Consider the following 24,595-nt stretch of genomic DNA (forward strand, 5'->3'; position numbering starts at 1 on the left):
CCCATCTATGTTCCAAATCCTTGGAAATTGTTATACAGGCGTTTTAAGAATATTAGAGAAATATTCAAAGAAACTTTTTTTTGGATGGACTAAGAATGCCTTATTATTTTCCCACATAAAATAATGGAACACAGTCTCCTGCTATCAAAAATTTCACTGTAATACAGTATTAGAAACTAAGTATTGGATTCCAGTAATAAAAGATGCCTGCGTTTTCCCTCTTCCATCAGAAACTTTTTCACAAGGAGGAAAGGGTATACGGAAACAAAGCAATATAAAATAGATCACATAAATAAGAAGCCAAAAAATTAATTTTATTGAGTAAAGAAGTTCATTCAGAGCTTACACAGATCATAAGAATACTTTAGATTATAACAGCTGGAAAGACCAATAGCTGACTGGAAAGAAGAAAGGAAGCAGTTTCTATTTTCAATGTAGAAAAAAAATCTAATCGCTACAAAGGTCTTGTAAAATCCTCAAAACAAGGTCTAGCCAAGTTTATTGTTTGGTAATTTTTTTCTTTTTTTAAGGGGAAAAAAAGCAAGATTTAATGTGAATACTACTGGTTACAACTAATATAACAGCTTGAAAAAATCATGACACAGAAGCATAAATATAATATAAAAAGACAATTTTAAAATTGTATTGTAGGAATATAACTATAATAAGTGGAAAAGATACATTAAAACCATCAGTGTGTTACACTTGTTCAAAACAGAACTCATAAGGCAGACCAAAACTGATGCAAGTTAAGGAAAATGGTCTGTTTTTAGGAAGCATGTCCAGACAGACACCACAAAGAAATGCCAACAGAGACTATGTGGTCCCCTCTTGTTACTAGTAATGTGTCAAAGGTGGAGTGACTGGGTTAACAGCCTAAGCTTTCTCCAAGGATTTGTAGTATTCTGTCAGCACGGTCCAAGCCTTGGGAGCCATGAAACCTTCAGGTGGTTTCTGGCCTTCTCGAGCAAGTTTGCGCATTCGTGTTCCTGAAATAAATTCAAAGTCTTCATGGCTAAAGGAGAGGAAAAAAAGAAAATTATTTCATAATTTTAGAAACTTAGATTTTTAAAAAGCATTTGTTCCTTCTGTTCATATTAGACAAACTTAATGAAAAAAAAAAACTGAACATAGTACTTGTGAATATAAATCTCATTTCAAATTTGTCACTGAACAAAAAACACCGCTATTGAATATTACCAATTTTTAGAACCAGAAAAAAATTAGTTTTGAAATTTTTATTGAGACCATTGTAGAGTCACATGAAATTGTAAGAAATAATATAGCCAGTCACCATTGTACCCTTTATCCAGTTTCCTCCCAAGGGTAACATCTTGCAAAATTATAGCATATCACAGCCAGGATTATCAGTGTGGAAACAATCTACCAATCTTACTCAGACTTTCCTAATTTTACTTGTACTAATTTCTCTTATGCACTTAATACTGTACTACTTTTATCACATGTGTAGGCTCATGTAGCTGCCACAGAACACTTCCAAAACCACACCCATCTCACGGGTTGCCCTTTTATAGTCATACCTGCATTGCCCCTCTGCCCTCTACTCCCCAGCTCCTGGCAACCACTAATCTAAAACTAGATTTTTTTTTTTTTTCAAGAAAACACTAAATCTAATTTAACTAGCATAAATTGAAAACTTTTAAAGAAGTTTCAATCGGAAAGGCTAAATTAATACTGGAATATTAAGAGTAAAATTGAATTTTTTTTTTCTGGAACAGCAAGTAGCAATAATCAATACTATTTAATTGACAAGACACAACAGAGGTAGTGTTGATAGTTTTTTTCATCTTCACACATACAAAAACACACAAAAGCCCTCAAACCAGTAAGCACAGAGCACGTATAGCTATGGCATATATTGCTTACCTTAAATTCATCCATCCTCGTCTCTCAAACATGGGAACCAACCTAGATGGCCAACTAGGACTCAGCAAGCATTCAGAGTCGCTCAGGTCACCAGATCACGAGCCTGTTTACTTCTAGTTGGCAGTTCTATGTTCCTTCCTCTCTTCATTATTTATAGACTTAACCTGAAAACCTGGTGCAATCATAAACTACCAAGTGGCCCTGGCTTCTGGAGGTATGCCAAGTATGTTTTAACTAATAATCACACTTCTACAAACCTAGAAGGAAATAATTAGAGGCAGACAAATATTATACCTAAGACAGCTATGTGAAAGTCATTTTACAACAGCAAAATACTATAAATAACCTAAAGGCCGAAAGATCCTAAATAAGTTACAGTATAGTCCTGAGTCAAATATTACATAGTCATTAAAGTACGGATGGGATAAGATGCTCATGATGTGATTAATGATAAATAAAATAACCAGGACACAAAACTATATACAAACATTGCTATGAACTTATAGGTAAAACCTTAGGGAAGTAATTAGAATTAAATGAGGCCAATAGGGTGGGCCCCCTATGATGGGATTAATCCCCTTATAAGAAAAGAAAGAGACAGGAGATTCTTGCTCTTTCCTCTACATAAGGACACAGCAAGAAGGCAGCCATCCACAACCAGGAAAAAGGGTCCTCACCAGACACCGCATCTGCTGGCACCTTGATCTTGGACTTCCTAACCTCTAGAACTGTGAGAAATAAATGTTTGTCATCTAAGCCTTCCAGGCTGTGGTATTTTTTATAGCAGCCTGAACTCAGACAAATATCACTGCTATTTTTAGAAAATAGAGAGAGAGAGAGAGTGTGTGTGCACATAAAGAAATATGCCCTATGTAGTCATTGTTGGGGTTTAAAAAAAGAAGACATATGCCCAAATGTTAACAGTGGTTATTTCTAGGAAGTGGTCTTACAAGTGCTTTTTATTTTGTTCATGTTTTCTGCAGTTTTCTACAATGATCATTTCATCAGTTATCAATATTATCAAAATCAAATGAGAATGTCAATTATTATAATTTTATAATGAGTAAAAACTCATTTTAAAAATCTCTATCCAAAGTGATCATTCTGGCCTCACAACAATTATAATGGCTATTAACACACCTGTAAATGACAGACATTAGCAGTAAAAAATACATCTGAATGGTGCTAGGGACACCAAATATATTCAATAAATATTAACTGACCAGTGATAAGGTGGTTTATTATCTAACTAGGAGCTCAGTAAATATTTGGTGAAATATGAAAGGATAAATAGGTACATGTAAAGGAAAATGTATTGGTTCAATATAGCAACATTCATAGACCTTAATGAGTGACTTTATACTGTGGCAAAAAGGGGAATTTAGCTTTACTGAATACTGTGGTCAATTTGTGCTACTACTTTGTTTTTTGAAACATATTTATTCAAATGTAACAAATTAAGAATGGGTCTTAGAAGTGGGTGGCAGAGGGTCATAAGACAAAAAACTAACATGCATTAAGATGGGATAGGAGTGTTGATATAAATAAGTGAACACATAAATACATAATATAAGAAATGTTAGTTACTGAAGTTTGGGCTACTTCTACATTCCCTTTTATCTAAATCTGGACTATTCATATGAGAAGTTTCAGCATGCCCTTCATAATGATCTCATCAATAATCCTCTTCAGATCTGTCTTCTCTCTGACCTCACTCACCTCCACACTAGTCAGCTTTCCACCATCTTCCTTATCACAGTTCACTGAGTCTAGCTATGAGCTTGTGGGCTATCCACTCACTAGGGTGGGCTCTAGAACATGAAAGAAGTGTTATGATTTCCTTAGTGATCTAGGTGGTATATCAAGCTTCTGGTTTCCTCTGTTTGATGTTTGTTATCTGTGTGCTCAATGACTCAACTGCTCACAGGGTTTATATGAGTCTTCGGCTTTTTTTTTTTTTTTCACCACCGGCCTCCAAGCATCTCCTGTACCTGACCTACCCCTCTGCCTGACCACTGCTGTCAGTTCTTACAATCAACTTGACACTTGGTTCCCGGTCTAGTTCTACCTCTTAGATTCACTGTTAGCTCCAATTCTGGCCTTTCCAACTTCCCAGTGAGGAACCAGGATTCTAACAAATGTTCCACTCCCCTTTGAAACATGTCTAAGAGTTTTACTCTGGAATGCTATACATATACGATACGAATATAAACTAGTGTGACTCATTTAATCAGTCACAAGAAAAATCAATATCAGTGTTTTATAATCTCATTTCTAACTATTAAGCAGAAAGGTACTACTACTTTAATTCAGATATGTGACATCCTCCCCTAGTCATCCTGTCTATTCTTCCTATTCCCTGCATTACCAGGAAGACAGACATACACATTCAACTCAGTATTTCAACTCTCATCTTCTTAGGTAAAACACATTTTACATGTCTACACCAAATTATTAAAGATGATGGATAAAAAGGAAAGATTAACAGATATTGCTTCAAAATAAGATGGTTTGATTCAGAGAGTTTATAAATGTAGGGAGTATCTCCCACCTCTATCATATTCAATGTGCAAGAAATGTCAAGTCGACCATGATATACGGGTCCATGCAGATGAGCTGGTTACTATAGTTCAAAATAAAGTAAACTATCATCTTTATATTACATAAAGGACTATGACTTAAGGGGAAAAAAACAAAGTTACTGCATGTGAAATGAGCCTAGACAAATAAGCAAGGCTATGAGAGAAGAGATTTCAAAAACAATCAGGAGAGCTGGAGTTAGAAACAATTTGTAAGTTTATCAAAACTAAAATAAAAACTGAGTTTGAGAAAATGGAGAAGCTCTCCAAAGAAAGAAAACTCACCAAAAGGCAAAACATTTGTCAAAAAGGTAGAAAGAGAACCAAGATGATTATATGTAGTCATGGAAGAAGGGAAACTTAAAAATGGAAAGGCCACAGAGGGCTTAGGAAGATGACCACAGTAGGGAACAAAACACTGAGTTGACAAATCAGAATTTAAATCTTCCTTAATAGAAGAGTTTTAATAGATGATAAAAGAAAGAGATAGAGCAGTGAAATGGCAGAGATACACAATGGAGTTCAGATGTGATTTTTTTTTTTTTAAGGAAACGAGAGAAGGCTTACCAAGTTATATAGGCAGGAGAAAATAAGTGGCAAGAATGAGAAAGGGGAGGAGGATGAGTGCCAGGAGAAGAAACAAGAGAAACATAAGATGGAGAAGGAAGCCCAGGATGAAGACACAGGGAGAGGGGCTTTGACAAGGAGGAGGGTCAGGAGTGATGAAAAGAGGAAACAGAAGGTGGCGGGGGAGTGGAGAGAGACAGAAATGATTTGGTGTTAGAAAAAGATGTGGTGGTTAATGCAAAATGGTCTTAATTTTCTCAATAAAGATGTCAGGTTGCCTTCTGAGGGTGTGGAGAATCTGCATGTGAATGAATATATAAAATAATCCATCCATGCAGTTAGTTGACTTTATCTCCAGGCCAGAGAGGTTACATCTCAGGACAAGACTTAGCAAGCAGAGCCTAGACAGGAAGCTAAGGGAGTTGACTAGTTATGGAGGGGGTCCAGATAGCTTTCCAACTATATCCAAAAATGCTTGCTCTAACCAGATGTAAAATTCAAAACTGGTTTGGTCAATAATAATTTGACAAAATACTGACTGAATGTGTTTCAGTTCCTTAGGAGGTCCACTTATTGGCTCCCTAAATAAGCTTCATTTTGAAAAATTATGATACTAGAACTTTCTGGTCATGTAAATCTTAAACTCTGGTTTCAAAAAAGAAAAACTTGTCACTTGCTTTATAAAGTGCTTGTTGTTGAAGGCAATGAAAAAGAAGAGAGCAGCTTGCTAGATGACTCTGTCTAACTTTTTGGAAAAACGCCAGACCAATTAAAGTCCTTTCTTTCCCCAGAATGCCAAACTGTCTGAAATCCAGAAGTTTGCTTGCATTCCTTCTGAAATTGCAATTTTAAACCAAGGTCCCTGGGTACCTCTTGTCCTGAAGCTATTTCACACTCCATCTGCCCTGCATGCCACAAGCATTTCTTCATCACACGGAATGGGAGTTTCCGCTTCCACATGGTGGTGGTTCCACTCCACCCTGGCTACGGAAAACACATTTTCCTCCACCTCATACTTACATTTCCATCTCTGTCACATAAGGATTTTAACTTTTTATCAGAATGTAGGTTCAAGGAGTGGACACAAGAGTCACCATAATCAAATCATATTTTTCACAAGTACATCTTCAAATGGACATTATTTTACAGAAATAACTAAATTTAAAAAAAACTGAAGAATTTCTGGAATGGGCTAAAATTATCTCTGAACTTCACCTGTGAGTAATCAGGAATCTGCCAGTAGCAGGAAAGGCTACTAAATAAGGGACCTTAGGTTTTCACTACAAATAAATTCTAATTTGGGCCATTTCACTACATTAGTTAACCAATCTTCTATGGCACCTGGAAAAAGAAATACAAGTATGTTTGCTTTTTTTCCTTTTCAAAACCACTTGGTTACAGATTCTTATAATCTACAGCAGACAGAATGCTAGCTCTTAAAACAAAAGAGAAGAGGTTAGAACAGCAAGGAGGGGAAAAAAACCCGAAATGAGCAGAATATGTGAAACCCTTCATAACATACTAACCACATGTGGCCAGCATCTTGACTAACTCCAAAGTAGAAATGACTCTCGGCCACTTGTTGAAGATTTTAAATCTTTACAACCATCTGCTGTTTCTCACTCCACATACATGGCCATCAGAGCCACCATTACAAGTTGCTCACATGGACAAGAGCTGGGGTCAGCAGATGGCCCTTCAAGTGTATCTTTTGAAGGTTCATATTCGATTAGACCAGCTTTTTAAAAGTGCTAACTAGGCAACAAGCAATTCAGAGAAGCAAAAGGGAATTTCTTCTTTGATAGGACGAAAAATAATAGTGGTAACTTATAAGTGAATCTGTTTTGAGTCTAACTTGAAAGCGGGTTACATCAAACATAGTATACATCAAAACATTAAGCATTCTTAAGACTGGGATTAAAAATTCTCTTCAAAATCAGATAAACATTTATGGCTATCTTTTTAGGAATTTAAGCACTGTTTGACATCATACATGACAAACTTAACAATTTTTATTTTCAAACCAAAGACAATTGAAAGACATGAAAAATTGAATTATCTAAAATCTAATTAATAAAAGCCACTCATTTGTCATGTTTTCCTCCCAGCACTCCAGTCTTTTAAATAAAGGCCAGAGTGTGGCACCTATTAAATATTCAGCCAAATAATGGACTTCCAGGGCTGTCCTAAAGTGTACTGCAAAATCAACTCAATTTCTCAACAGAGATGATTTTTGCCATCCTCTTCCCCCTCCCCAGGGCAAACATCCTATAATGCATAGGACAGCCTCTCCAGAACAAAGAATTATCTGGCCCAAAAGGCCAATACTCCTGAGATTGAGAAACCCTGCTAATGGGTATATTAAGAAAGAAAGAAAGATTGAGTTGATAGTTTTATAAAATGTAAATTTCACTCTCGCCCTAAAGGGGCAGAAAAGAAAAAAGAGATCTCAAAGTCACAGGAAAAAAGAAAAGCAGGTAACAGAACAAAACATCACTATATAAGACATATAGCTTTACAGTTATTTCCTCCTAGACCTCTTTACAGTAAGAAAGAAGGTCAATGACTAGACACAGCTCAGGTCTACAGCCTAAGGGAACATCATGGCCAGATCTCAGTGGCATCTGATGGTACAGATACAGAAAAACTATACTCTGTTTTTAAGAGGAGTGGGAAGAAATGGGACAAGGAGATCGATGCTACCTGCCCCCAGTGATACCTAAGGACATGAGTGTGCTGTGAGGAAGCCTCTTCCAGAGTAGGGGGGAGCCTTCATAAACTTCTTTATTCAACTACAACCAGTGAGACTTACGGCATAGTATGGTACCAGATACTGACAAAGAGCCATTAAAATGATAACAAAGAACTTCTAGTAGCATGGAACGATGCTCATGAAAAGTAAATTAAAAAGCAGGACACAAAACTCTATTATATTATAAACTCAACTACGTACAACTGTGTTAGATTAATGTATAAAGAGAATAAAAGCAAACCACACAAAAAGTATTGGTGACATAGGTGTTAATTTTCTCTTTTTAAATGCTCTCGTAATTTTTCTCAAACATATTTTCAATTGGTTGACCTCTTAGGGGGCACTTACTCCATTTACCCCTTATTCACCCAAGAATGCATCAAAATCAGGGCACCCTACTTAGCCACAAAGAAGAAACTTTCCAGGAAGACAGGTTTTTTATCTTTTTTTTTTTTTTTTTTTTTGAGAAGGAGTCTTGCTCTGTCACCCAGGCTGGAGTGCAGTGGCATGATATCAGCTCACTGCAAGCTCCGCCTCCCAGGTTCACGCCATTCTCCCGCCTCAGCCTCCCGAGTAGCTGGGACTACAGGTGCCTGCCACCACGCCTGGCTAACTTTTTTTTTGTATTTTTTTTAGTAGAGACAGGGTTTCACCGTGTTAGCCAGGATGGTCTTGATCGCCTGACGTCGTAATCCACCCGCCTCAGCCTCCCAAAGTGCTGGGATTATAGGCGTGAGCCACCGCGCCCAGCCGGAAGACAGGTTTTTCAGAGTGAGCACAAATGGCTGGGACCTATTTTTCTTCCACTGGAGGACATCAAGGGCACTTGTATGGGGAGACCTGGACTGCTCTACATATGCATTAGGGAAAATACTCATTCAGGAACTGTCTCATTTGCTCTTTTTACTTTTTCTCTGGTACTGATACTTTACAAGAGTGGTCAAACCCCGTCAGGGCTTTAGAGAAAGAGAAAATGACCTTTGTCCTGCTTTGGGTTCAAAGCTACTTTGGCTTCCTGGCATTAAAAAAAATGTCTTCAACATAGTCGATTCCAGCTCACTAGAATTCCACACTGGGGGCAAAGCCCAAGAGTACTGCTCTGTCTTCAATTGCTGTTTACTGCTCCATGCATATCTCCCCTTCCCCCTCCCTTCTTTCTCCCAGATACTATAGTTGACTAAGAGCAGCATATAGGTATTGCTGGGTTTTATACCAAAAATACCATAATAACATCTCTTTAATGGTGTCTTATCTATCATTCCTAGTATCAACCACTAAGAGAAAAAAATCACTTTTATTTTATTTCCAGAAAATGTAAGCTTCTCACTTCCCTACAATGGTTTCAAAAGAGGGGCTTATGAAAAGATAAAACAAATAATGCATATTTCCATGTCATCTGTTGCATTACTGATTAAAGAAAGTTTGCCATAAAAACTAGGTAGAATGTATCATCTTCTATTGTTGAATAATATTCTAAAGGGAGCAAAATACACAAAATCTTTTATTAACTGCTTTACAAAATGTAGAAGCAGACTCTTGCCATCAGAACACTTTTGGAATCAAAATATTTGCTGTTACAGAAAATTTAAATTGTACACAATAATGATGGTGTGTGAAACACGAACCCTTCACTAATTCCATCACACTTTTATACCTACAGTTCCTTCCATTAAAACTCTCTGCCCATTACCTGTGGAATTACAAAAGAGGATACTGAACTAAATTGGTTTTGTTTTGAAATGGGGGAGGTGAGTAGATTTATGTATTTGATAAGAAAAAGCAAAACAGCCTTCATTTAATATAACAATTATACTACAAGTCCTACTGACTGTGCCTCCTGAAGATGCTTTGAAGTCAAGCCACTTCCTCCAGTCTGCCCATTGCAACCCACCCATATGATACTGATACATGCCTACACACTGACCTCCCTGTCTTTCTCTTTTCTAAACTTCTAGGTCACTTTTATAACTTTTATGTTCCATGTGGATACTTTCACACTTGTCCTTGGTTTTACAAACACTACAAGTATACTGACTTTGTAATCTATATCTGGTAATTCTAACACGTGAAGTCTCTGCAGGTCTGCTTCTGCTGACTGTAGTTTCCATTTTTTTCTTGCTTATGGTGCTTTGTTGCCTTGTATCCTTTGTCATTTTTGACTAAAACTGTTCATTAAGTATATATAAATATTTATAGGAGTAAGTCGAGACCTAGGACACTGATGTGCTGCTCTAGGAAGAGTTTATGTTTGCTTCTGCTGAATGCTTAGAGGCCTGCCTACTTAAGAACCACAAAAAACTAATTTCATGACTTGAGGGTTTTTTGTTTGTTTGTTTTAATATCACCCAGGTAATGTAAGTCTGGCCCATTTGAGCAGAGCTTTCAGCTTTCGAGCTTAAAGTAGAATGTCCTGCTCACAGTCTCCTAGAACAGGAGAAGGAACTGGGTTCATTTCAGGTTCTCCCTTACACTTAATTAAGGCAGCAGGGAGTCTCAACTGAATGGGAGTGTCTCCTGTTGGGCTCTCCACCTTGATCATGAGCAGAGTTGTATTTTCTATCCCCATCTACACTATGAGGCATTGAAAATCAATACTCTCAAGTTTGTTAGGTTTACCAGGGCAAAAGCAGCTTCAACGCTCAGCTTATGTGAATTTTCAGCATTCGCTTACTGGTTTTGGCCTCACAGTTCTTATCATCATCTTGTCAGATCCACAATACTTTTATGAAAATGTTTCATTTAATCCAGCATTTTTAATTTCTTCAGAAAGGCAATCTGTTAAATCTAACCTACCTCTTTACCAGAAACCCGAATTTTTTATAACCAATCCATACAGTCACACCACCATCTTTTAAAAATTCTTATCAACTCCAGCTCCTACCTTTCAAGAACTGCCTTATCTGGCCCCCGAATATCTCATCATCCTCCTTTGACTCTGTTCTACCTCACTCTGTTTAACCCTCTATGATCCTTCTCACCCAAGACCTTGACATGCACAGATCCTTTTGTCCAGAATACTATTATTCCCTTCTTCATCAAAGGAGTGCTGACTCATCTTTTGGAGCTTAGTGCAAACATCACTTACTCCAGGAACCTATCCCCGGTACCTCAGGCTTGGTCAAGCAAGTGCTAACTGCGTTTCCCACAGTCTTCTGCCAAGTACTTACCATCTTCAATTGTATGGTCAGTGGTTTACTATCTGTCTTCTTTCCTAGAATTTAAGTTCCATAAGGGCAATGACAATATCTGCCTGTTTCCAACTATAGTACCTACAACCTAGCAATGGCTTGCAAGCAAACTATTTGCAAATAGTAAAGGCTCCATAAGAAATTAATAAATGAATAATGCAAAGTAAAGTCAAAGTTTTGTACTAATTTCAATAGAATATATTGACCTCAATACAAGATCCAGTATATATAAAATATATAATTTGATTTTCAAAAATATACATAGTTATACTATACCTAATTATAATTCAAATGCATACTAGAAGACAATATGATAGAGTTTAAATTAAGTCTTATTTATTAATGATCATGAAGCAACTCCCCACTATAAAGTATGTGCAAAATTAACAAATACAGGATGAGACTCATTGGTAAATTCATGCAGTTATAGTCAGACTCTACATGTATTCAGACGAAACATCGAAATTAATAAAAACAAGGCATTTTATGAATTAACAGAAAAGACAGTTTCCCAATACTCTAACAGAAATACATGTGTATTGCAAAGATTGTGGCAAGAAAGGGAAAGGAAAGAATTCACACAAGAAACGTTTCAGTGGTCAACTTGATAAGACGGCTATGAAGAGTGAGGGAAAAGGATAAAGGACTTTAAGGTTCTATATAGTGCTAATAAGAAGTAACTAAAGAAATGGAGGATTTGGGGATATTATGAGGGTAAAGGTAAAGCTGGTTTTGGCCATTTTAAGAAATGGCCGAAGAAGAAATAAATTTAGAAAGAAATCAAAGAAGCAAGAAATCTAAGTAGAAATGTTCACTAGTGTGGCAGGCAGAATTCTAACATAGCCCCAATGACCTTTGCCCCCAGTGTTATTACCATCCTATGTTATTGCATGGCAAAAGAGATTTTGCAGATACAATTAAAGTTACTAATCAGTTGACCTTAAAACAGCAAAATTATCTGCGTGGCCCTAAGCTAATCACTCAAATTTTCCTGTCTTGTAGCAGAAGGGAAGTCAGAGAGATCTGAGGCATGACAGGGATGCAACATGAGGGAGGTTCTACTGCTGAGATGAAGCGGCCCACAAAAAAAGACCAAAAGTGGCCTCTAGGAGCAGACAGCAATGCTCAGCCAATAGCCAGTAAGAAGACAAGGACTTCAGTTCTGTAACTAGAAGGAACTGAACTCGGCTAATAACAAGGTTCAGTCTGACAGTGGATTCCTTTCAGAGCCTTCAGATAAGAACCCAACCTGGCCAGAGAACCCTGTCAAGCACACCCAGTCTTCTGACCTAAAGAACCATGCATGAGGTAATAAATGGGTGTGACTTTAAGTGGTGCTTTGTTATGCAACAACGAAAAACTAATACAACTGGGAAACACTGATGTACAGGTTTAAAAATCACCCCCACAGAAACCACAGGAACGGATGAGCTCTCCCATGGAAAGTATATCTGAAAAAGCCTTGAAGGATGCCTACAGTTAGAGTGTTTTTTAAAAATGACACTAACAGTACATTATTTAAAGTATACTCTGGGCCGGGCGCGGTGGCTCATGCCTGTAATCCTAGCACTTTGGGAGGCCGAGGCAGGTGGATCACAAGGTCAGATCGAGACCATCCTGGCTAACACAGTGAAACCCCATCTCTACTAAAAATAAAAAAAATTAGCCGGGCGCGGTGGCAGGCGCTGGTAGTCCCAGCTACTCGAGAGGCTGAGGCAGGAGAATGGCGTCAAACAGGGAGGCAGAGCTTGCAGTGAGCCGAGATAGCACCACTGCACTCCAGCCTGGGCAAAAGAGTGAGACTCCGTCTCAAAAAAAAAAAAAAAAAAAAAAAAGTATACTCTGGCATCAAATACATGAAAGAAATACTCTATTGAAAATGTGGAAATAACCAGATAACAGGCATTTATGTCCACCTACCCATTCATTTACCCATTTCCACAAGGCACTCTCACTCGTGTGTACTGTCTGCTTTTTGAGTTTACTATTTCACTAATCTGAATAATTCTGTATCTATCTACCCTAATACAAAGACTTACATTATAATAGAGGGGAAAAAATACAAATAAGATAACTGAATTACCTCTAAAAGTTTATTTGCAATTTCTGAAAGAATGGACTTTAATCTTGTAGTCCTAAAACTAAATTTCCTTTAGTGCCTATTATAACTAATTTGAACCTCCTTAACTTTCTAAATATAAACAGATGATTTTTATCATAATTCTTATCAACAACATTTTGCCTGAAATCTTCATAAAGTTTGTTTCTTTTCTCCTAAGCATGGTCTTACATTGGTATTTAATCAAATAAAAAACAAAACAAATTCATTAATTACATAAAAGCTGGCGCCGAGTAACATCCATTAATCAAACAAAAGACAACCTCATCTGTGCATAATTAATAACTGTTTTCTCACTACATCAAATGCTATCACCTTTCCACAAAATTTTAATCACTTTCCAACGTATTACCATCAACTTAATTATTTTTGAACACAAACACAAAAAGTTAGAAAACTAAGGCAGTTTTAAAGCTTCCCCAGTTATTACTTATTAAGATTTGGTAACCCCCAAAAAATTCCAAGAAAATGAGCCACTCATGCAACTAATATACAATTCATCTTTGGAAAATCTTAAGAGAACTGATGTAATTATTTAGCTTTTGAATGATTAAAAGAGAGACTTAAAGCAATACTACACAGTTATTTAACCAAACATCAAAGTTACCAAAGGCTTACCAGCACATCAGTCAACTACATACAGATGGGGTTTAGGGTCCTGCGTGTGATTAAACCAACTGATCATGCAAAGAGACCACAGTAATGAAACATTTTGGCACAAGAAGTGTAAAAGAAAAGCTCAACTCTTTTTAGTTTGGTTTTCATAACTCATCAAAATGGAAATTCACCTAAGTTTTAAGCATTTAGCCATTAGCAGAATAATTTTATTTCCCTCTCCTTGCTCTACCTTGCCACTATATTAGCAACTTAAGGAAGTTAATCCTAATGCTCAGAACAAGATTGTGTTCATAATCCCTTATACACAAACTAAATAAATCTCATGCTAGGTGAGAAGCAAAAGGTTTCTGGGCCCAGCATTTCACCTGACGTTGTATGTTTTATAGATGTGTAGGAAGGCACTGCCACCCTTTTTTAGTGGTTTTAAAGTGGGGAGCTTTTAAAAGAACTACAAATTATAGGGCCTCTCCCCAGACTAAGTAAATTAGAATTTTTGACAATGGCCTACCATAAAAGGGCAGAACTGTACTCAAAACTTTTTTACTTCCCTTAATAATCAATTTATATTTTAAAGTTTTAATCACCTTTTGTGGTAAAACAGTTCAAGGTTTACTATAATTTCTTTTTATTCTCTTTTTTTTTCTTAAAAAAATTTTAAGGCATCCTTTTGGTAGAAAAGGTCCATTGGTAGAAAAAATCCTTTTATAACTCTCAGCACACCGCTTTTACAGCTGCACTTTTTAGACAGTGAAATCGTACTAGGTGTACATATATAGTATATATACACATACATACAGATACATATTTCTTTTAAAGGCAAACAAAATCCCACATGATTTAGAACTTTTTCTAAATGTTTACAAACCTAATTTTGTACAAGGGTAAAAATGTTCTAGTTTGTTGCAAATTTTTCTTTTGGTGTGGTTCAGAAGTATACTAGAATCTGGGCCACATTTCAGATCTTCAGAAAATATAAACTAGAATATCTTCCGTCTTGAATTATATAGGGAATAGTCAGGAGTCCTTTTACACTTGCCTTTTCTGTTCATTCACTCTCATAAGACTTTCCTGCATTTTAGCTACAGTTCATCGCTCAGAAAAGTCTGCTGTCATCTAAAAGTATGCACTGTCTCCAGAACTATTTCTGTCATTAATGAGAAACCTAACATCTCCCAATCTCCACTGGTAATAATAGTATTTCTTTCTCCAGACAACTTATCATTTATTTCAAATAAATCAAATGACAACAAACTTTACATCCATTTTAGAAACAAGAGAATGTTGTTTTAATTTTTTAAAGGTTTCTTTTTCTCTTCTGTCCCCACTATTACAAAATGAGCCATAAAAATGAGGACACAGGGTCAGGGCTACATTATTCCTAAATGGGGAACCAACTATGAAGTATCATGGGAAAGGATGGCAGCTTTCAGACTAATGGTTACTAGGCCATAGTCAATTTCCAATTAGCACATGTCAGTAGAGCTAACACTGATAAAAATGTAAATTAAAAAAATTATCTGTTTTGCTTGTTGTATTATCTGTTTGCTTGCTGAATGTGGATTGTGATTTGTACTAAAAGAGCAGGTATACTAAACAAAGGTCCAGCACAAAACATTTCATATGTACAAGTACCTACTAAGGTGTAAAAATAACTAGGTGCTATAGATAATGCAAAGAGCTACACATTTTGGGCTAAGAGGGAATCACCCTGTCCACTGCCTTTATTCCAGAGACAAGGAAACAGGGCAGAGAAGACAGGACTCTCAAGTTATATAGCAAGGACAGGGCTATAACCCACAACTTCAGAGTTTACAGCTTCACACTACCACTTTAAACTTACAGAGTGTACTACCTATAGATGAAAGTTAATACAATTCTGTCAGTCAAAGAGAGACAGATACAAGGGGCCTCCAAAAGGTTCATGGAAAATGTTCATTATCAAAAACAACTATGCATGGATTTCCATTTTTCACCAAAATAAACTCACACTAACTGATTATAACATGTCTGAACAGGATCTAGTTTGAGGCACTAAGAAGGGTAAGACATCAGTTTGAAAAAGAGCCCCTATCAGGGCAATATGAGTTCTGCTAAAACTGAAGCAAGAACAAACATCGACTTTTTATGGTTAAGCTTGGGTAAAAGAATGGTGAAATCACTGATGCTTCAGCAACAGTTTATGGGGATAATGTCCCAAAGAAATCAGCAGTTTACATTTTAAGAAGAGACAAAATGATGTTGGAGATGATGCCCATAGTGGCAGACCACATAAATTTTCAAGGAAGAAATTAATCTTGCCCATGCCCAAGACCAACAATTTTGATAGCAGAAACAAAAGCCAACACCATAGACATCTCAATTGGTTTGGCTTACACGATTCTGACTGTAAAATTAAAGTTGAGCAAACTTTCCACTTGACTGGTGCCAAAACCACTACACCCAGATCAGCTGCAGACAAGAGCAAAGCTTTCAATGGACATTTTAAACAAGTGGGATAAAGATCCTGGCAAGAACTGAGGGAGGAGATCAAACGTGGCTTTACGAGCACAATCCTGAAAATAAAGCACAACCAAGCAATGACTACTAAGAGGCAGAAGTGGTCCAGTCAAAGCAAAAGTGAACCAGTCAAGAGCAAAGGTCGTGGAAACAGTTTTTTGGGATGCTCAAGGCATTTTGCTTGTTGACTTTCTGGAGGGCCAAAGAACAATAACATCTACTTATTATGAGAATGTTTTGAGAAAGTTAGCCAAATCTTTAGTGGAAAAATGCCCAGGAAAGCTTCACCAGAGAGTCCTTCTCCACCAAGGCAATGCTCCTGCTCATTCCTCTCATCAAACAAGGGCAATTTTACAGGAATTTCAATGGGACATTATTAGGCATCCACCTCTAAGCTCCTAATTTGGCTCTTTCTGGCTTCATTTCCTAAGCTTAAAAAATCTTTAAGGGGCACCCATTTTTCTTCAGTCAAAAAAGATTACATTGACATGGTTAAATTCCCAGGACCCTTGGTTCTTTTTTATCCCTAGTCTCCAGATCTCCAGATACCCTCATCCTTCAGGAACAGATTAAATGACTGGTATCATCACTCACAAAAGTGTCCTGATCTTGATGGAGCTTATGCTAAGAAATAAAGTTTACATTTTTTATTTTTATGTTTTAATTCCATTTTCCACAAACTTTTTGAAGTCCCCTCACGTATGTTTGATATAGTTTGGCTCTGTGTCCCCACACAAATTCCATCTTGAATTATACTCCCCACATGTCAGGGGAGGAACCTGGTGGAAGGTGATTAGATCATGGGTGCAGTTTCCCCCATGCTGTTTACAAGATAGTGAGTTCTCATAGATCTGACGGTTTAAAAGTGTGGCACTTCCCCGCTTTGTTCTCTTTCCTGTGGCCATGTAAATCGTGCTTTGCTTCTCCTTCACTCCCCAGCCATGCAGAACTGTGAGTCAATTAAACCTCTGTTGTTTACAAATTATCCAGTCTCATGTAGTTTTTTATAGCACTGTGAAAACGGACAAATACAATGTTCAATACTACCAATAATTTGTACTAAAAGCTTGGGTTTTTTTGCTCTTCCTAAGATCTTTGAAGACAGAAGTTGTGCTGTTAATGATTAAGACCACAGACTCTACAACCAGACTGCCTGGGTTCATCTGCTGAGCTGCCATTTACTAGTCCTGTGATCTTATACAAGCTACTTGGCCTTTGTATGCCTCTAGATACTCACCTATAAAATGGAGGTAACAGCACCTACTTTAGAGATTGTTGTGGAAAATACAAGTTGAGCACCCCAATCCACAATCCAAAATACTCCAAAATCTGAAAATTTTTGAGCACCGACATGACAAAAGTGGAAAACTCCATCTCTGACACCTTTGCTTTCTGATGGCTCAATGTACACAAATTGTTTCATGCACAAAATTATGTAAAATATTGTGTACAGTTACCTCCAGGCTATACATATAAGGTATATTTGAAACATATATGAATTTCATGTTTAGAATTGAGTCCCATCCCCAAGGTACCTCATTCAAATATTCAAATATTCCAAAATCTGAAGGAATCCAAAATCAAAAACACTTCTGGCCCCAAGCATTTCATACAAGGGATACACAACCTGTAAATAATTTAATACTTGTAAATAATTAGGACATTGCCTGTCACATAGTGATTGCACAAATATTAGCTAAATTCTCTCTCCATACATAGACTCCCTGGGCTTACCAGAGTAAACATCACTAAGTCCTCAAACTACTTATGCTCAGTAAGCTATAGCAGACACAGTAGGCAGAGAAATAACAATATTGTCCTTACAGACTTCAAAACAAAATTCCTGAAACCATGAAACTAGATTCAAGTTTTATTTCTACTTCTAATTTCCAGAATGTTGGGAAATTAGTTTTCTGGGTTTACCTTTCTCTGACATGGGTACCACAAAACCTGTCATCAGTAAAGATTAGACAATAAGCTAAATCCCTGGGAGCAGCTAGACCACGAAGTACTTCAAAGATTTGTACAGAGAATGTAAGACTTACTGTTCAGAGTCATAGTAGTCCATACGCTTCTTTTTCTTGTTGTAAGCTGCAACTCGAAAGGGAACTATTTCCAAAGTGATTAAACCAGGGGCCATCGTCAGCACTTTGGCACCATGACTTGGCTCATAAAGATCCTTCCCTGTTTCTGGATGAGGCATGCCAGCAGGGTCTCGTCCAACAATGTAAAAGTTGGCTCCTGCAACCATCCGTGCTCTGCAATGCCACTGGACCTAGAATAAAAGTTTCATTTTAGATAACTTTGCTTTTATGACTATGTACTTAGAAATAGTAAGTGGATAATAAATGCATATGCTTTTTATAAAATCATTATCGGTAGGAAATCTCAACAAATTTAGATGTATCATCCTGGGAAGCCAGAAACAAAACTAACAAAAAACAAAAACAAACCTCCCCCAAACCAAAAGATTAAAAGCATATATCCACAAATATTTATGGATATATATGTATATATATTTATGTATTACTTATAAGATATATGTAAACATACATGTGTCTAGATGTTTGATTTTACACAACTACCAGATGCCATTTATACAGCTCAAAATCTAATATATGAGGTTAGAAGTCAGGATAATGGCTGATCCCTGGAGGGAGGCAACTGCAAGGAGCTTCTGGAATCATGGTAATGCTCTGTTTCTTGATCCAGTATCTTGGTGCTGGTAATTAGGGTGTGCTCACTGTAAAAGTTCATTGAGATATATACACACTTATAATTTATGAACTTTTCTGTATATTATACTTTAACAGGTTAAAAAAAACCCCTGTTGGATAAAAATGACATGTAAGTACTTACATAAACTAGTACTGAGAAAATCGTATAACTAATATGTAACTAATCTTATAACATATGCCTAATACTAGTTAAAAAAAAAAAAAGATTGGTTGTGAGTAAACGGCCATGCTGCATCCAAAACTAGCCTTGAAGCCTCTAGTTTCAGACCTAGTAAGACCTATTATTAAAAAACAAAAATTAGTCTAATACCTAGAATAATGAAACTTTAGAATTTAAAGTGACAGTAAAAGATCATCTCTAGTTCAACATTCTCCTCAAAATTTGAAGAAAGTGAAGCCCCTGAAAGTTTAAATGACTGGCCAATAAAGTTTAGGATAAACTCAGGCCTAGAAATTTGGACTTAGCTTCCTTTCAGTGTAAGGCTCCATTATTTAATAATTTATAAAACCATCACTGTTCCATATTAAAATAAGGTATAAATGATAACCACTACACATAAATAACCAAATCATCTTTTATTGTTTTGTTTTCATTTTCTCTCTCCTGGTAATTTCCTGCATACCAGGTACTTATCTATTTACCAACATAGTTTAGAAAGTGCAATAGTAAGAGGGCAATTCCATACCTCACACTTGAATTGTTCACCCTGAGGGGTTTCAACTTTTTAGGTTGTTTCTACTGATGTTTGCCTGCATGTTTTCAAACAGCATGCTTACACTTTGTTATGACAGTTTAATTTTACATAGTATATAACATAGACCTTATTTCCACATCACTTAGACTTCCTACCATATTCGAGTATTTAATGAGGTTCTTATTCCCCAACAGGTACAGTGATATCAACATTTTTGGTGAAATCAATATTCACCTGTAAAGTGAGGATTATAATAGTATTTATCTCATAGAAGTTTTAAGAAAATTAATAAATGAAACATGTGAGGTCTTAGAATAATACCTGGCACACAGTAAATATACAATAAATATTAGCCACTATTATCTCTATTTTAATCCCCTTTTTGTACAACTGTTTTTCCTAGAGTTAATGATTGCCTTGATTTTTTTCCACTTGCATAGCTTTGCCAGGTTTCTGTGTACCTTGCTCTAACCTGCTTCATGAGCACACAGTTTAACATAATAATAAAACTGTGTGTGTATGTGTGTAAAGATAAGGGAAAAAATACAAAATTCAGGACAGAGATTATCTGGGGCGGGGGGTGGTGGATGATGGAAATGGCAGCGTAAGAATGGGATTGGTGGCTGGGCGCAGTGGCTCATGCCTGTAATCCCAGCACTTTGGGAGGCTGAGGCGGGCAGATCACGAGGTCAGGAGATTGAGACCATCCTGGCTAACATGGTGAAACCCCATCTCTATTAAAAATACAAAAAATTAGCCGGGCGCGGTGGCGGGTGTCTGTAGTCACAGCTACTCGGGAGGCTGAGGCAAGAGAATGGCGTGAACCTGGGAGGCGGAGCTTGCAGTGAGCTGAGATAGCACCACTGCAGTCCGGCCTGGGTGAAAGAACGAGACTCCGTCTCAAAAAAAAAAAAAAAAAAGAATGGGATTGGTAGGAGTACCTGCTAGATTATAAGTCATACTTATCAAATTAGCAGCAATTCTATGCTGTTCATTAAATAGTCTGTTTATTGGTTTTGAGACAGGGTCTTACTCTGTCACTCAGGCTGGAGTGCAGTGGTGCAAAAATGGTTTACTGCAGGTTCAGCCTCCCGGGCTCAGGCAATCCTCCCATCTCAGCCTCCCAAGCAGCTGGGACCACAGAGATGCACCACCATGCCTGGCTATTTTTTATTTTTTGTAGAGACAAGGTCTTGCCATGTTCCCCAAGCTAGTCTTGAACTCCCGTGCTGAAATGACCCTCCCACCTCAGCCTCCCAAAGTGCTGGGATTACAGGTGTGAGCCACCGTGCCTGGCCATTAAATAGTTTTTAAAAATAACAAATACATACACAATCAAGATTAAAAAGAGCAATTAATTCAGGGGCTAATGACAAGGCATCACATACCACAGATAATGATTAATCCAATTCTGTGCATCTGAGGTCCATGCAAGATATTTTTAGGAAGTAATATTAATTTACATTCCCACCGTGTTTTACTTTTTCCAAGTAAATGGTGGAACATTTTATTAAGGTTCAAATTTACCAACAAAATTAACAAGATATGTTATCTACACATCATTTAAAATAAACCCAAAGAAATACATTTCTTAAAATGTAGCTCATATTTTACCTAATTTGGTTCATAGGGTTCCTAACTCACATTGCTTAAATGTATTCCGAAGTATATGAACCATAAGATTTTGTATACATTACACAAGTTGGAAAAAAAATTAAAAGATGGCTAAATTTTGCAAAAAATATTCACAAGATCTAAAATTTCTACAATATTCTAGACATTTTTTTTTTTTTTGAGATGGAGTCTCGCTCTGTCGCCCAGGCTGGAGTGCAGTGGCACGATCTTGGCTCAGTGCAAGCTCCGCCTCCTGGGTTCACACCATTCTCCTGCCTCAGCCTCCCGAGCAGCTGGGACTACAGGCGCCCACCACCATGCCCAGCTAATTTTTTTGTATTTTTAGTAGAGACAGGGTTTTACCGTGTTAGCCAGGATGGTCTCGATCTCCTGACCTTGTGATCCGCCCGCCTTGGCCTCCCAAAGTGCCGGGATTACAGGCGTGAGCCACCGCGCCTGGCCTATTCTAGACATATTTTTAAAGTTTTTTCTAAAATGTTTTATTTTTCCTTATTTTTTATATTCTATTAACCTTGACTAAAACATGAATACAATTTTTTAGATAGACTTCATCAATTTCCAGTTCCCTGACCAAAGAAACCTACTGTTTGAAAAAGACAAGTTCCCTAAAGACGACTGCTAAAAACAAAAAGTGAGAGAAAAAACTCGAGGGAAAAAAATCTTAACTTTTATACTGTATTTTATTCCCAAGCATTAATATGGTATACATTTGCTGATCTTTTTTCACTAGGGTACAGCTTAAAATAAACTAAAAGAATTAAAGAGAAAAATATTTCCACAAATATGATTCTTTTTGTCATCAACAAAGCCAAGAAGATGCTCATCCAACATGTCAATTCAATGACCTCTGCATTTAAAAGCAGGCCAATAATTAAAGGAAATAGGTGAAGCAAATACGGACTGCTTTCCTCTACATACTTCCAATCTCCTACAAACTGTTTTTATGATAAAGTGAGGCAATTATAGGAAACAAAAAGGAGAAACAATAGGATGTGACCAGTGAGTTAACATTTTAAAAATAAAACCACTTAAAAAATAAATAAATAAATAAAACCACTAACATAAATTTATATGCTGGTAATAACCTTACAGAAAGAATAATCTACATGCTGGGACCGTGAAACTAAAAAATTATGTAATAAACATTACTTTATAAGACTTTAAAATATTCTTATCACCTGAAATAGCACAACAGTTGCATTTTCTGGAAGCTGTGGTGTTTCATGGACTTGGTGACATAGGTACACAGAGACCCCTGGCTTAGTAAGTGTGCTTCTCTGTTTATCTTGTCAGTCACAAACTTTCAAGCTTCCAGTATTTCAAAGTCAGTGACAAAGCAGGCGTGTGAGTGCACAGTGATTACCTTTTTAAACAGTATTATACTACTTTGCTCTGCTTATGTGAAAGAATAAGATATCTGAAAGTCAAGAATTTGATAACATGTCAAAAAACCCAAGCAATTTCAATTCCAGAAATATTGTGAGGCAAATATGCAAAAAAGGTTTATTTCAGGATTCATTACGGGTTGTAAAAAGACAGAAACTAACTCAAAGATCCTTCAATTGGGTGTTGTTATTGAATTAAATTCCTAAACAGCAGGGAACTGTGCCATCACTTAAAAAAAGATCAATATTTAAATTAACATAAGAAGATATTTATAATATAGGAAGGTTAAGAAGCAGTTTTACGATACAAAATACATAATAGAAATGTTGGGGAGAAACGAAACAAACGTTCTAGGCCTTGATCTCTAACACAATCATCATGCCCTAGAGAATCTGATTTTGGAAAATCACTCACTGAATTCGCTTACTAGTGAAACGACAGCAGAAGCGTGCAACTCAAGGAAGAGGAGGAATGAGAGTGATGAGAAGTATGAATTCTAAGAAACCAAAGGGGGTAACACTCTGGAGTGTAAGGCAGGGCTTAATACTCCGGAAAAAGAATAATGAAATCCCTAGTGTGCACCTGATTCACTATGTGGTACAAAATTTCCACACCGCCTTGTTCGAGAAAATGAAAAAGCAGGGGAGGACAGGAGGACCAAATTCAAATAAATAATACTTAGGTTCCATAATTATCTCATTTCACCATTAGATAGGGTTTCAGAATTGTCTTATCAAAATGGAAGGCAGAACATGGGCTACTAAAAATAAACAACTGTAATTAAAATAAACAGATTATTTGTTTCAAAATTTCCTTCCCAAAGACATTTGTGGAGCTAAGGTTTACTCAAATTTTTACTTAATCTCCATAGTGTGAGTCAAACAAGTAAGAATTAGTTAAGTTTACTATCCAATAGTGAGAATAGGAAAGTAGTTTCTGATCCAAATTATAGCCAATGCTTTAAAAAAATTTATCTATGAAAATTTTAGTTCTATAATGGTTTCTCCTTGCCATCCATCATAGGTTAAGATACCACATGACTAATAAGTCAATGATCGCTGATTGATAAGAACCTCAGTTACTTACCTCCACACACATTTATAATATAAAATCCTTCAGAGTTAGAATTGTTCTAGATTAATCCCAATATGGCATGTTATTGAGAAGAGTTTCTTAACCTTTTAATTCATGCCCCTTTTTATAAACCTGAAAATCTCATTTGTTCCAAATCCATTTGAAAATACTGTCTATCACTTATCTCCCCACTTCCAAACCTGGCAAAGACTTCGGTAAATTTTATTTTCATTAGTTTCTAAAACAAAAACAAATTAAAAACCTACTTTTCAAATTTAATTACATTATAAAATTATAAAATGGACTATACTGCTTACATATAATACCACTACCACTAAACCATTCTCTCCCCACACCTGATGGTTGAGAAATTTCACTGTTCCAGAAATCTGGCAGATTAGATATATGATATTTTCAATTTTTCTGAATTAAAAATACTGAGAATAATGAATTGAACAATTAAAATTTAAGTCCCACTTAAGTGGCTTATTTCTTTATATCTTCACACCAAAATCTGCATTTATTTAAGTGTAATAAATTTTATTAAAGTCAATATTCTATAAGGCCAACTTTATATACTCAAAGTGTTTATAAAAGAACATCAGGCCAGAAACTATTTTTTTAGTAAATGTTTGAATATTATTTTCTAGACTGTCAAAAACATTGGTTGTGTTAATGCTATAAAAATTCTTTAGGAAGTCAAGTGCATTACCTAATTTTGCTGTGTAAAAAATCTATACCTTAATTAATCTAATGAGTTCCATATTAAAATATCCCTAATCTTAGTTGTACATTATCTAGCATTAATATGTTTTCTTGAAATTCCCAAATCATAGTGCCCTGCCTCTTGATTTTCCAGAG

General features: G+C 36.5%; 1 protein-coding gene across 2 annotated transcripts in view; it reads right to left on the reverse strand.

The window, feature by feature from the left end:
- Nucleotides 1–293: 293 nt before the first annotated feature.
- PAPSS1 (3'-phosphoadenosine 5'-phosphosulfate synthase 1) overlaps nucleotides 294–24,595 on the reverse strand; it is a 106,384-nt gene continuing 82,082 nt past the window's right edge. For both annotated transcript variants that reach the window (XM_003829990.5, XM_008955360.4), the window contains exons 11-12: nucleotides 18,252–18,481; nucleotides 294–1,015 (exon numbers count right to left, since the gene is read on the reverse strand). In XM_003829990.5, the coding sequence (XP_003830038.3) occupies nucleotides 877–1,015; nucleotides 18,252–18,481 (369 nt within the window). In that variant the 3' untranslated portion in view covers nucleotides 294–876. The remainder of the gene's footprint in view (nucleotides 1,016–18,251; nucleotides 18,482–24,595) is intronic.

The sequence above is a fragment of the Pan paniscus genome, chromosome 3 (genome assembly GCF_029289425.2).
Source record: "Pan paniscus chromosome 3, NHGRI_mPanPan1-v2.0_pri, whole genome shotgun sequence".
NCBI classification, from domain to species: Eukaryota; Metazoa; Chordata; class Mammalia; order Primates; family Hominidae; genus Pan; species Pan paniscus.